Below are 15,000 nucleotides of genomic sequence, written 5' to 3' on the forward strand. Positions count from 1 at the left end.
CATGAACTTCTTCACCAACACGACCAAACCTGAAGAAACAAACCCGGCTCTTACCGTCCTGGTTCTTGTCAACATCATATTTGATTCCGCAGCCTTTGTTGTAGCAGAGCAAAGTCATGTCGGACTGTTAGTTTCTGTGATTCCTTCTTCACTATTTAAGGTGGGTGAGATCGGTTCCTTCAGAGATCTGCAGGTCTCTCCTGGTCTTAAAGCTGAGGCCGGATCTCTAGAAGGTTCTCTAGTCGGACAGGAAGGAGAGATCCAGAAACCGAGAGAGGGTCTGCCTCTCTGTCAGTGTCTGTGGTTTGAGGCCTGGCAGAATGAAAGTTAAAAATAGCCTCTCCCCGTTTACAGCTGTCAAAACTTATCTGGAGGTCGGGGGTAGACATTCCTCCTGCTGAGCGTCGGCTGTCACGCCAACAGGCCTGTGTTGACCAGGACTGATAACTTTCTGTCAATATAATCTCTCTGAATCTATACCTTCGTTAACGTGGGTTTATTTGTCCAGGGCCATGTCGAGGCCATCTTTGAATTACTTTAATACCTGTCAAACACTCTCCGAAAACAAGCCTTTTTGAAGCTTCGTCAAAGCTTATTCATGATCATTTATTGACATGTACAATCATTGCCTCACAACATTTGATGGCTGTAGATGATTTCTGTTTAAAGTGGCTTTAACTTCAGACTCAGGTGGTCATTAAAACCTGCCTGAAAGTAAACAGACATGTATGAAGACTGTATATAGCCGAGCTGAAAGGAAAACACTTTGCATTTTCACTGTACTCAGTAATTACCTTAAAGTCTCATATTCCCCATAATGGTGGGAAACATTCACCAGATTGAATACAATCAGTTCTAGTACTTAATTACTGTTTCCATGACTTCCTCTTGTTATCCCTGTGTGTGTATACAGTTTCTATATATCCCTGCTTGTTGTTTCACATTGAGCTGGAGCTCTGTAAAGACTTCAACAATGAAGGACTGTAAAGCCGACTCCCACTGAGCTCTGAATAATGTTTATTTGCTCCACAATCACATCCAGAATCTCTCACAGTCCCAAGCTGGTGATGTATTTGATCGTATTTCAGGTTGGGTTTTTTTTTTTTTTTTTTTGACTAAACAGCCCTCGGTAAGAAATATATCACTCACATTGTGCCGTGTCTGACAAACAGCAGCGTTTTGTCTTCGGTGAATAATTCATCGTTGGACTCCTGCAGACGCTGCATGGTCATTTGTCGGTGTGTCGAGGATGACAGATATTTTAGTACAAGAACATTTGTTTATAAAAAAACCTCCAGCTAGGTGCTGAATTAATCACCTGTTTAACTCTGAAAGACTGTGTAACAACAGCCAGACAAAGTGAAATAACACAGAGCGATAAAACACGCGCTACGTAGGTGTCAAGTTTGAGGAACATTTTAGGCTATTTCTCTTGAAACTCTGGAATTAATGAATAATTACTTTCCTCTTCTTATTTTTGAAATGTTCATTATTTAGAGTAATGAGTTTAAGCTAAAGCTTTTTCAAGGGAGTAGGATGGGAATAGAAACAAGCATCAGCTTTAAATATAAAGACCGTTTGCTAGCTTAAGCTAAAGACAAAGGTAGCTAAAAACAAGCTAGCATGTAATTTTCCAAACTCGAACGAAGCCACAACTTGTCATAATGAGCGGGAATACTTGAAGCAGGTGACATAAATTCAAACGGAGGTTTCATACATTTCTTAAAGGAGTACTGGGTGCTTCTTTTAGTTTTGGTTGACCAAGTTTAAATGGATGGGAGGCTAACTAAAGGTTTAGCTTAAATGTAACCCCAGGGGACAAAACCCTGATAAGGAATCATGTCCACCTTGAGTTTTGTTTTCTTTTTTTCAAATGGTTTTCTATGAGGAGCGAATCTTAGCAGCAGGCGGCGGCGGCGGCTACCCGGAGAAAAAGCTCAGCATCTTCTTCTGGACTGCTTCGCTTTTTTCTTTGTTTGACCGCTCCAAACGCTCGAGTTGAAAATCGTGCTAAAACACTTAATTCAGAGGTTGACGATACTTGATAGGACGGATCAAGGAGTATTTATGAGGGGAGAGAGAGAGAGTGGGAAACGACATGCAGGAAAGGAGCCACAGGCTGGACTGGCCTTTCCAACTGGAGGACCACAGCCTCCAACACATGTGGCACGCCCCAACCACTAGGCCATCTGTGCACCCTGAATGGGGAAATCTGATTGGGAAAAAAAAAATCAAACACTCATGTAGGAATGGAAAATGACTTTTTATTTCTTCCAAAAACAAGAGAGAAAAACAGATCCCTAGAATAAACAAATATACTGCTGTAAAATAAAAGCCTGTGATTTGTTTGTCATCTGTAACATTTGTTTGCCTTTCCATGCTCGATACAATCCATATAATTCTGCTTTAAATAAATAGAAAATAAAATGTACAAAGAGAAACGGGGGGAGAGGAGACAGAAGAGAGAGAGAGAGGGAAAGATTAAAAGATGATCTCTGCTCAAAAACATTTGGCATCATTGACAATTCATGGCTGGTCCTGATGTACAGGGAGGTCTGCAGCCCTCGAAATCTGCATCATCTGTCTGATTAGCCCGTCCCCGCTGAGAAGTAATCATACTTTTATACTGCTGTAAGAACGCTAATATCTTTCATGTTCAGAAAAATAAAGATTAAATGCAAAATAACGCAGCTGCGGGTTATGAGAGTATGTCTTTAAGCTCTGTGAGGTGTGTGATGTGTGTGTTTCTCTATATACAGAATAGTGAGGCAGCAATCCGAGGGTTCTTACCAAAAAACACTGATGTAGAAAAAACAGAACGTGCACAAGAGAACCTTTGATTCAACACACCGACTCACTGACAAAAACGAGGAGATTAATCCGTGAAACAGCCTCTCCTTTTTAGTTTCATTTTGACTCTTTGAGTCTCACTGCAAGCACACGGAGCCACCAGCAGATGGCGCCAGAACAGTGACGGACAAATCTGTGCTGCAAGAAAACAACTGACATCTTTGGGAGAGGTTTACTCACAAAGTTTTGGCGCTCTGTTTTTGCTACGGTGGCTCATTTATCGACAGTGCAAACATCTGTCAAGTTTCAGTCCAAAGACTGATGAACCGGCTGTCGTGGACGGCAAAAAGATTGGTCACAAGGAGCGTGAAGTGTCGCGACCTTCGCCTTGTGACAGATGTTCAGAAACGGGGACAACAAGAGGAGAAAATTTATCTTCATCATCACCATCAATGTCATGCGTTTTTTGGAGAGAACAGGACAACAAACATTGACAACGTTACAACCATGCACTCACTGACCCCAGAAAGAGAGAGAGAGAGAGAGAGAAAGAGAGAGAGACAAGTCTTCTCTCTGAATGTTTGATACACTTGGCCTTAGTAGAGAACATTTTAATATGACATCAAGGTTTATCCGTGTATCCGTCTCCACCTAGATTCATGCTACAACAATGCAGAGAGAAGTGGTAGCAGCTTTTTAAAGGTTGCCTGGTCTGTTCCCAAAAAGGAGAAGAAGAAAAAAAAAAAACCCTGTGGTTGTCCAGGGAAATTCCCAGACATAAATATGAGAAAGAGTCTGAAATTGAGGAAAAGGGAGTCGCCAAAAAAAAGAGGCCCTGCGTGCTCTGCAAAAAAAAAAAAAAAAATCCATCCCAGGAGAAATACCGAAACATAATTACCTACATGATGAAGCTGTGATAATTACCAGCGGTTACATCAATGCTAAAGAGACGAGGACACAAGCCAGTAACGTTCATGAGACTCCACAGAAACCCCAGCAGCCTCTCTCTATCTGAAGCAATCTGACCAAATCACTTGAAACACACAGATAAAGACGGCCTCATCGCAACAGGCAGGATAACCATGCAGAGAAAATTTGTAAAAAAACAACAACAAAAAACCCCATAAAACCCGAAATGAAGCAAAAAAAAAAAAAAAAAAAACTGAATGAGAAGAAAATTCAATATTGTCCGAAAAAACAAAAAAGCAGGAAATGTCTTTCCCCGTGTTGAGATTTCAGGTAAGAAACACCCTGGCACTGACTTCACCATCTTTCATACCACATCCAACAAGTTTTGTATTCTAAAGAGGTAATTAAAAACGTCAGGAACGATCACATCTGCAGGTAAGACCTGATATGAGTCATTGTTGTTAAGATCCAGGGTGACCATGGTCTGATTCTGGATCAGTGCCCACAATGATGGCGTCTCTTTTCTAAAGTGCCAATTCATCACACAAGATTAGAGACAGTGAGACAGCTGTCCCCGAAAATAAAGAGCCATAATTAGAACAGATTTTCGAGCCAAATCGCCAGATGTCCATTAAGAAACTAGTTGAAGGAGTTTGAATCCAAAAGCAAAAAAAAGGTATTTAGGTTTCAGGCTCTGGAAGGGAAGGTTCTGAGGATTGGGAAGCTCCATTGGCATCTTGTTGTCAGAGGTTTTATGTTGTCAACAGTGCTGATCAGTTTACTGTTTAATGACACAAGGTCTTTTTGGAGATACATTTGGCTGAACTCAAGAAATACTCCGACTAAATCATTAGCTAACTTTTGTTAAATAATTTTCTTAGCTATGGCAATTATTCGCAAACGGGACAGAAATCTTAAACATCCCTGATCGACAGCTGGAGGTCAGTCAAAGCGGCTGGTTGGGCTGATAAAAATGTAAAATTGGCTGGTACTTCGCTAAAACTCGTTTCCAAACCAGCGTCTGCCAAATGCTGAACCTGACTCAAAAATAACCAAACGTCTCAATCCAGTGGCCTTCAAAGCCTCTAATGCCTAACCAAACAAACCGTGACATCCAACTATCTGATTGGCTCTTGGTTTAAGAACTTGGAGTCCATCAGTAAAAGGCGACTTGTGCTTGAGGCCCAAAAGAAATAGACTTGAAGGGTTGAGAAGTCCAACAGAGTGGGCTTGACCCAAGTACCAACGTCAAACCATTTGATTCCTTAGAACCAGCCTCCAGAGCTGAACTTTAGATCAACAACCATTTGTGGAATCCCATTGCTAATTTCCACACTGGTCTAACTGGATGCATTACACAAACTACCATCGGACAACAACTGGTTTAAAATCAGTGTTGCCGGATGAGCAGACAAACCTTCAGGCTGCTGCTGGAATCTACAAGCGTTTACATTCAGCCAATCTTGGAAACACTGGCTTGTTATCTGACAACAAGAAACTCTCTGGGGACGATAGCCAACGAATCCAGATTTCTGTTGTAGCCAGTGACCATTTAGGAAAAGTAAAAAGGGTTTCTTGGCGAATACTTCTTTTGTGGGAGGTCAGTGTTTACAGTCTGACAAGCAACTCTTTCGAACCGATTGTTTTCCTTTTCCTTGCTTTAAGGTTCTGTATTTGCTTACAGACGTCTTCATAAACATTAGCATTTAGCTAATGTTTTAGCATTTAGCTAATGTTTTGTTCTAAAACCATGGTTGGATCCATTGTTGGAGCTGATTCGCTGTCTAGGCTCAACAGTCCAATCAGAGACAGTTTATAGGCTGCTGACATCATTACGAGTTGTGAGGATGATGTAGTCGAGGAGGGGGGGGAGTGGGGGGGGGGGGGGAAATGTCAAGGGACTTATCTACCAGACACTGGAGCGATGCTAGTAGTGAGAAGAAAGAGCGCACTCAAAGCGAGCGAAGAGTGGACCACAAAAGCCTGAGCCCGAGAGCCTCGGAAAGGTTTTGTCTACAGCTAAAAGACAGAGACACCAAGAGAGATAATAGAGCTTTAGTTAAGAGACGTTTGCAGTGGTGAAGACAAGGTGGGAAACCTACTGCAGGAGGATACTACAAGGAAAGGCTAGGCTAACACAAGACTGCAACAAGAAGCATCTAACAGCAATATCTATCCAACAGCAACAGTGATGGGTGGGTGCAGACAATCTAGACAGAAACTGGTTAGTATCACTATTTTTTTTTTTTATACATATCTACACATATCAAACAGTGACGAAGCAGGCTAAAAAGCTTTTTAGAGATAGACCAACTAGACAGAGTTGAAAGGCGAGATTCTACAGATTTCAATTGGACTATTGTGATGATTGGGATAGAGACAGTGGACTGGGGGTCAGGGTGGGGACTACAAAAAGTTTCAAGTTGTTAGAATGGCAGGATTTAAGTTACCTGCCACAGTGGCTGGTAGATTAGACAAACTTTTTGTTGTAAAAACTGAAGTCATTCCAACAAATCTCTTCCTTAACTTTTTCCTTGCCAGATAAACTGGCAACAGCTCCGTTACGGCAGGATAGTCACTACAGTGCAAAATTTTTGCATGTGCATTTTGCAACAAAATTGGATGTTTTACAAAAACAAACAAGCAAACATTTTAACGTCAAACTTCCTGGCTCAAATTTGGCTTGAAATTTGACACAATTTGACCCTCAGAAAATAGCCCTCAATGGAAAACAAACACATAAATGTGTTAGCACACACGTGAACACACAAAAATGCATATGGACACATGTCCCCCAACAGTCAAACTCATGGCAACGGATGCTTTGGCTGAGGAATGGCCTTTGACCGCTCATAAAAGTCAAATATGATCTCGAAATGAACCTGGAACCAAGGGAGTGAGGGTGACGCCAAACGTTCAGTGTCATTTGGCTCTCTCTGCAGACAGAGGTGCACTCAAAGCCACTCTCTCTGATTCAGTGCAATTTAAAGTGAGTTCAACTTGATTCAGTAACTTTTTAATCACTCACTCAGTGCTGTTGTCATCAATCACTGGCACATAATGTGGACCTGCTTAAAGGGTGGACCTGATGAAAAAGCGCTTAATTTAGAAACCGAAGACGTCTGAATCCGTGAGCTGATGAGGACATGAAGAACAGATACACACAAGGTCAACCAGGGGCTAACAGGCAGTTAGCTGGCTAATTATACTTTGAAGAATTTAGTCGTGTTAAGAATCAGCAATTTACGCTCTTGTTTGAGAAACTGTAAGCACAAAATGTCAAGAGAAACTAGCATTAGGCTATGTGAAATAAACTACATGTAATGTAATTGTTGGGGCAAAATTAATCTGGGCAAATTATCTTTTGAGTAGTCCAACTTTTGTTAACTCCATCTGACAGCTTTTAACTTGGGCCACACAGAGAGTTAAGAGTGGACAAAGCTAGCTTGCTAGCTGAGCAGCCCTTGCAGTTTTAGCTAACCTCTTTGGAGCATAAATGGCTCAACAAATGAGGAGTGGTTTGTAGAACACAGTAAGTCCTTTCTGCGTGAGCATATTGTCCTGTTAGCTACCAAGCTAAAAAACACTTATTTAGCATGCTAGTTAGAACACTAGCTCGCTAACAGACTTTCTCTCCCTCCTTTTAATAACTCTGTTTTTATTTAAATGTACAATCTTGAGCAGAGAATGCCATATATGACATAGCGAACAGAAAACAGAAGTTCAGAGTCATTGGGACTGACTAGCACAAGCATGTCCTTGGCAGGCTAGCTTAACAGCGACAGTAGTTAAGCTAACGTCAGAAGTCGTCACTGCATTAAACTGCAAAGTTTCTCAAAAACAGGTCTTAAAAAAAAAAATCCCAAATGTTGGTTTTAATCTAATTTAGATGATTTTGTAGCTTGCTAGCATTGTTAGCGTTTAACCTTGTTTTTCCCTGTGTGTATTTGTAGCTTCTGGAGAAGAAAACAACGCTGTATGAGTAACAAAGACTTTAACTCTTAACAACAAACGCTCAACAACTATCAACAAATGGTTTAACAAATTGCTGTACAAGCCCCGATAACATTCAGGAGCGGCGGCAGAAGAAAACAGATACAATACAAAGATATCCCAAAAGAGGGGAAAACCGCGGGAAACACACTTGAGACGTTTTCGAAAATCTCTCGTTGATAGGACATTTGTGAACGCAGGTGTCGAACAAAGGGGGGAGGTTGGTTGTCTGAAACAACTGCTGTGCAATTCATCTCTTTACTCAACCACACTCTCACACACATTAAACACGTGTCCCCCCTATAAGGGCTGCCGATGCGCCGTTGCAGGCGGACGATGAGCCGAAGGGGACAGAATAGCACCAGTTTGAAATAAAGCTAATTCTGCAGCAAAACTCTAACAAGCAAAACCAGAGGTAGGATTTCCTCAATCCCCTCTTCCTCCTTCATCCTCCCTCTTATCTTTCTCTCGCGTCTATATTCATTCTTCTGAATCATCACTCCATCAACAGGATTTAAAACGTACTCATATTCAAACAGAAAGTAGCAACACACACGCACGCACAAACACACACACATGCTCACACTCACACACACACAAACTGGCAAGAAGTTGTTTCAGACAACAGCCAGTAAAGATGATGTCTTCCCCGCCCTCCGTCCCGCTTTTTCGGTCTTCTTCTCCTCTTTCTGCTGTTTTTGGTGTTGGTAGGTTATCTTGACTGTCTCTTAGTCATTTTAGTTTGATTAAATCATCCCTCCGTCCATCTGATCGTTCCCTCCTGTGTGTTTTTCTTCTTCTGTTTGTTTGTTTGTCGCTTTTGGCACTCTGCTTCCCCCCCTTGACTGGATTACATAAACTGCATCTGAATGAACAGGGAAAAAAAAAAAAAAAAAGAGTGGAAGAAAGTTTATCGTCATCATTTTACCAATGCATTTAAAATGACTTTGGTGCAACGTTTGAGTACCAACACTAACTTACAGACACTTGAACAAGGCAGTGAAAACTGCTTCCAGCTAAACAATTCAATTTCTAACATTTTTATACTCCTTACTTTCTGTTCTTGTGAATAAATGAATATTTGAACCCCCACAGGCGTTTGAAAATCATTCAAATGAATAAGAAATCACAACTTTGGTAGTCTTGTTAGAATTTGTACAATTTGTTCCAGCTGTCATGTTGTGCTTTTTTTCTTTTTAAAAGGACGCCATCATAACCGAAACAATCTGACTGTTTTCTCCTGAGCATAACTAAAAATAAAACATGCTACTGAAACACCTTGGTTACCAATCACAAAGACACAACAACTTGTACAGTAATACATCAAACATGAAGACTTCGAACTCTTTATTACCTTCTCAGTAGCAAAGGTATCGTTTTGTGTGTATGAAGTCACAAATACAGGATAGCTGACCTGGGCTCCCGGCATGGGTGCGAAGGGGTTGGTGGGTCTGAGAACAGGCTGGTTATACATCATTGGCTGAGGAGCCATCATCGGTACCCCGCCCATCTGACCCATCTGAGGAGGGACCTGGACAGAGACATGGGAAAGGGAAGACGATGAGATGTGGAGACCAAAAGAAAACAATAATGGCACGAAGGACGTCAGACAGAGTGTGAGGGCAACGGTGTCGTGAAACAAAGAAAAACGTCACAGGGGAATAGTTCCAAATATAGACAGACATGTTAACGTTGATTTAAGTTTCAATTTAACTGAACTATCTGATCTGATCGAGTGTTTGATAATTGCATTCATCAGAATAGATGTTTACATCTCCTGTATATCTGTATTTAGATCGAAGAAAGACCTCGGCCAATATACAGTACGTGTATCGGATTTGTTCTCTCCCTAGAAATCGATATCGGACCCAAAAATCCTTCATCGGTCCGGCCCCTAGTTGCGACTGTATAGACCGTTTTCACACTCACCATTCCATACACAGGCACTTGCGGTGTGGTCATGGGAAAAGCCATGGGAGCTGGAGCCTGGAGGAGAAACAAAATCCATCATCAACTAAAAACCAGAACCTGAGTCAAACATCTGATGCCAGCCTGTAAATGTGAAAAGTGTAGCAGACTTCAAATAAAAACCAGCTAATCAGACTGTGTTCTCCTCTTCCCTCTGACTAACATCTCATCTGTCTGCATTAGTCATGTCTGACTCAGAACATGATAAATAAAGCACACACTGTGTAACGCACGTGTGAGGAGAATACATTTAATGCTGATAAAGTGTGTGCACATTAGGAGCGCTGCAGCACAGCATGCAGCAGAGGTACTTAGTGGAGTCCCGCTGGGAGCGATCATTACGGCGGCTTTAAGAGAGGAGGCTCAGTAGGACGGCGTTCAAGACCTGCCCTCCTCACTCCACAAATCAAATCCCCTCCACCTGAACGGGCCTCCAATTCAACGTGACAGACAATTTGTTGCCGTCGTTTACAACCCACGCAAATCCTCCTCGGAAGGAAAGCAGCAGATTTTTTTTTATTTTCCTCGAGATGTGGGTGATTTATGAAAGTGAAGTGTCAGCGCTGCATTACACTGTGGTGTCAGTGAACGTCTCACGGGGAAATCAGTTTACAAGGTTAGAAGAGGAGACATCAAGACGGGAGATTCTTCCACTACAGTGAGCATCTGTAACATGTGCACGCTTTTACTGAGACAGATGCTAAGATGAGTCACACCTCGAAGTCAGCGTACACGACTGCTACTAATGATTGACTTTATGTGTTTCAGCCAAATCCACAGCTATGAGGTGGACATAATGTGAAGACACATATGGCGGTCGCCATATTTAAACGGCTGTCTCCACCTAACTTTCAATCAATCTAAAAAAAAAAAAAACAGGCAAAGAACCTGAGCTGAAGCGGGCCTTAAGCCTCTTTGCAAACAGCTACAAAACGCTCACCGGTCAATCAACCTCATGGCCCGATTTATGCCACTTTATGAATATCTCTCATCCGTAAAAAGATCAAAACATACGAGTTATAAAAATGTCAACCCCAGTACGTTTTTGACCAAAATATAAAAGAGTTATCGAGACAAGATTTGTCTTTTTTACGGGATGTAAACGTGTTTATTTCTGTTGTAAAAATGTACATCGTAAGAAGGGTGTTGGCGGCAGCCTCAAGTGGACACTTGAGGAACTGCATTTTTGTGCACTTCCTCACTGGCTTCGTATTAAAACCTCTTCCAGTCACCTCACTAGCTAAGCCATCAGGAGCTCATGAAAAGGGTTACTTTGGCTGATCAGCTTCTCGACACTACGAGCCATCATGTCATCAATGAGTCATAAACGGCGTGTTCAATAAGTCACTCAAAGCAGCTTTCAGAGACTCGCTGCTGCCTTCGTTGATCAAACTTCGTCCGTGAGAAAATCAAAGACCTTTTCAGTCATTGCAGATCTTTCAAAAGGTACTACAACTCAGCCCATTCACTGGCCGTGTTACAGTAACAGTGCACCTCAATGAAAAAGGTTCAATATTTCCATTAAAAAGGTAGTAATTAACTGTGAGAAATCATAAATTACCTCAGCAGTCTTACGCACTACGATTAATTACACTAATCAGGCAGTGCAAAAGGAGGCCTAACCTTTTAAGGGACTTAGCATTATCCTTTAATTGCTACCTATTTCACAATGTATTAATCAATGTGTTGAACAAATAACATGTTACGCTGCTAATTTATTAAGGAGTCTAAAGCTAGTGTGTTTTTAAGATCCGTTAAGCTCCGTGTTTGTGCAAAGAGGCAACAAGACTGGTTTCGTTCTTACATACAGAGTGCAAACCAGTCAGTCCACTGGTTCAGTCCTCAGAGTGCAAACCAGTCAGTCCAATGGTTCAGTCCTCAGAGTGCAAACCAGTTAGTCCAATGGTTCAGTCCTCAGAGTGCAAACCAGTCAGTCCAATGGTTCAGTCCTCAGATTGCAAACCAGTTAGTCCAGTGGTTTAGTCTTCAGAGTGCAAACCAGTTAGTCCAATGGTTCAGTCCTCAGAGTGCAAACCAGTCAGTCCAATGGTTCAGTCCTCAGAGTGCAAACCAGTCAGTCCAATGGTTCAGTCATCAGAGTGCAAACCAGTTAGTCCAATGGTTCAGTCCTCAGAGTGCAAACCAGTCGGTCCAATGGTTCAGTCATCAGAGTGCAAACCAGTTAGTCCAATGGTTCAGTCCTCAGTGCAAACCAGTTAGTCCAATGGTTCAGTCTTGAGAGTGCAAACCAGTCAGTCCAATGGTTCAGTCCTCAGAGTGCAAACCAGTCAGTCCAATGGTTCAGTCCTCAGTGCAAACCAGTTAGTCCAATGGTTCAGTCTTGAGAGTGCAAACCAGTCAGTCCAATGGTTCAGTCCTCAGAGTGCAAACCAGTCAGTCCAATGGTTCAGTCCTCAGAGTGCAAACCAGTCAGTCCAATGGTTCAGTCCTCAGAGTGCAAACCAGTTAGTCCAATGGTTCAGTCTTGAGAGTGCAAACCAGTTAGTCCAATGGTTCAGTCCTCAGAGTGCAAACCAGTCAGTCCAATGGTTCAGTCCTCAGAGTGCAAACCAGTCAGTCCAATGGTTCAGTCATCAGAGTGCAAACCAGTCAGTCCAATGGTTCAGTCTTGAGAGTGCAAACCAGTCAGTCCAATGGTTCAGTCCTCAGAGTGCAAACCAGTCAGTCCAATGGTTCAGTCCTCAGAGTGCAAACCAGTCAGTCCAATGGTTCAGTCCTCAGATTGCAAACCAGTTAGTCCAATGGTTCAGTCTTCAGAGTGCAAACCAGTCAGTCCAATGGTTCAGTCTTGAGAGTGCAAACCAGTCAGTCCAATGGTTCAGTCTTCAGAGTGCAAACCAGTTAGTCCAATGGTTCAGTCTTCAGAGTGCAAACCAGTCAGTCCAATGGTTCAGTCTTCAGAGTGCAAACCAGTTAGTCCAATGGTTCAGTCTTCAGAGTGCAAACCAGTCAGTCCAATGGTTCAGTCCTCAGAGTGCAAACCAGTCAGTCCAATGGTTCAGTCCTCAGAGTGCAAACCAGTCAGTCCAACGGTTCAGTCCTCAGAGTGCAAACCAGTCAGTCCAATGGTTCAGTCCTCAGAGTGCAAACCAGTCAGTCCAATGGTTCAGTCATCAGAGTGCAAACCAGTTAGTCCAATGGTTCAGTCCTCAGAGTGCAAACCAGTCAGTCCAATGGTTCAGTCCTCAGAGTGCAAACCAGTCAGTCCAATGGTTCAGTCCTCAGAGTGCAAACCAGTCAGTCCAATGGTTCAGTCATCAGAGTGCAAACCAGTTAGTCCAATGGTTCAGTCCTCAGAGTGCAAACCAGTCAGTCCAATGGTTCAGTCCTCAGAGTATGGACCTCAAACTTGGTGAACAAGAGTTACAGAACAGTTTAGAACTGTCAGGTAATCGTTGTTTTCTTTAGAGATGTGTACGGGCGCGTTCACGTCCAGTTGTCTCCTACTGTGTTGAAAAAACCCCACGGCTAATCTAAAAAGAGGGGGGACATAAAAGTGTCTGTGTTAAGGGATTCTGGGTGAGTCAGGTGAACTGATCCGAGGAGGTGATCGATGTGATTGATCTGGCAGCGTCTTTTCATGCTTGCCCCCAGGGATCAGGATGTGAGAAGGGATCATAATCATTGATCAAAATGATTATTTTTTTTTATGCTGCCAAAGACAGAGGAAGAGAATCCAATCCGAACTTTACTTAGCGCTTTTTTTTTTCTTTTTTTTCTTTTTTTTTTAAAAATCCAGCTTAAAAATGTAAATCTATTTTATTCTAATGTGCCCCCGAGTCTTGCTTGAGTTTGTTTTTTGGTCTGGTTGTGCAAAATGACAGGGGGCAGTGCTGTATGTGACTTCCAGAGAATGACTATCTGACAGCAAGTGAGACTCTTTCCGCACCGCTACGTCTTCTCCTTTGTTGTTGTTTTTGTCCATCTGTCTTTCAGCCCAGCTGTTTGCTCTCCGTACATCTTGTTTTACATTCATCCGTCTGTCTCTTTATCTGCGTGTTGACGCTCCATACTTCTTCCCTGTCCGTCTCTCAGGTACCTCCTTCCCTCCTCGTCAGTGTATCAACGTCTCCTCTTCTTCCCCTACATCTGTAATCCCGACTTCAAGCGATATCCGTCTGAACTTTTGCTATTCCCTTCGCCGCCTCCCTCTCAAGTCGACTCTCCTCTTTTTCGCTCTGAGGTCTGATCTTTTTGCGACCTGCATGTTGCGGTAAAGGTTAAATAAGTGAAACATCTTGGCAGGATTTCTGGCTGGCATTTGAAGCGTCGGCCGTGTGAGGAGTGTTTGCAGCCTTGCCCTTCTGGCGAGAGTCTCAGATGTTGCACTTATCATTCCTGATGCACGACAGCTCTGTTACCTGGGATGTCTCATACATCACCGCTGCTGCAAAGTGATGTGTGTGTGTGTGACATTGTCTATGGAGGTTATGTTATCTGCTTGTTGTGCACAGTCTGAGTTCCTATATTTCTTCTTAGGGATTAAAAAGAAGCAGTAGGATGAACGTCGTCCTCTGTAATCGGATGTCTGTCTTTGTTTGCTTGTCTTGTCTCTTCACTGCTGACCCAGCAGCCAAACATTATTTGACCTTTGACCCGTACTAAAGCATGTTAGTTTGTTTTGCTGACTGAACAATGACTTTCATATTTCTATTATATTGTGTATTTATATTGTGCTCATGGATTAACCCTCCCAAAGAGATGTCAGTGAGAGACGAGGGGTCAAGAAAGAAAGCAGCCAATAACACGCCTCCAATTAGATGTAAAGAAAAGCCATTCATGTTCGACGCCACAAAGTTGCATTTTGTGTGTCAGGGTTGAAGAATAAGACTTTTTATTCTTATTGTATAAAAATATTGTCAAAACAAAAATCTAAATATATATATTTTTTTTTTTACAGATACTGAGTCAGTGTTTTATCCCAAAGAAAGACAGCACTGTCAAAATCAAACATACCTTGGGAACGTTCCCCACCAAAAATGTTGCCAACGTATTTTTACCATTTGAACAGGATGTTGGAGTTTCGCCTGCCATGTTTGTTAATTAAAAACAAGAAGTGACTGAATGCTGGGAGTCTAGGACTTCTACTTTTGTTGATGTATGTTTTAATATCCTTTCAGTTCTCTGGGTGGTCGAGTGGACATGTTGCGCACCGTGTACAGAGACTACAGTCCTGACCCCGGCCCTTCGCTGCATGTCGTCCCCCTTTTCTCCCTTTCCCCAACATTTCCTGTCTCTCTTCAGCTGTCCTATAACAAAGACAAAAATGGCCACAACAAAACTCCTGTGTCAGGACAAACACACTTCAATCTCTGACAC

The 15,000-nt window shown here is 42.4% G+C and overlaps 1 protein-coding gene across 1 annotated transcript in view; it reads right to left on the bottom strand.

The window, feature by feature from the left end:
- Positions 1-2,244: 2,244 nt before the first annotated feature.
- The window catches only part of LOC306841967 (phosphatidylinositol-binding clathrin assembly protein), a 77,644-nt gene continuing 64,888 nt past the window's right edge, over positions 2,245-15,000 (bottom strand). Inside the window, 3 exon segments of the mRNA XM_079372012.1 lie at positions 2,245-8,557; positions 9,047-9,223; positions 9,622-9,678. Coding sequence (XP_079228138.1) covers positions 8,543-8,557; positions 9,047-9,223; positions 9,622-9,678 — 249 coding nt within the window. The 3' untranslated portion in view covers positions 2,245-8,542.

The sequence above is a fragment of the Symphodus melops genome (assembly GCF_947650265.1).
Source record: "Symphodus melops genome assembly, chromosome: 20".
Lineage (NCBI taxonomy): Eukaryota > Metazoa > Chordata > Actinopteri > Labriformes > Labridae > Symphodus > Symphodus melops.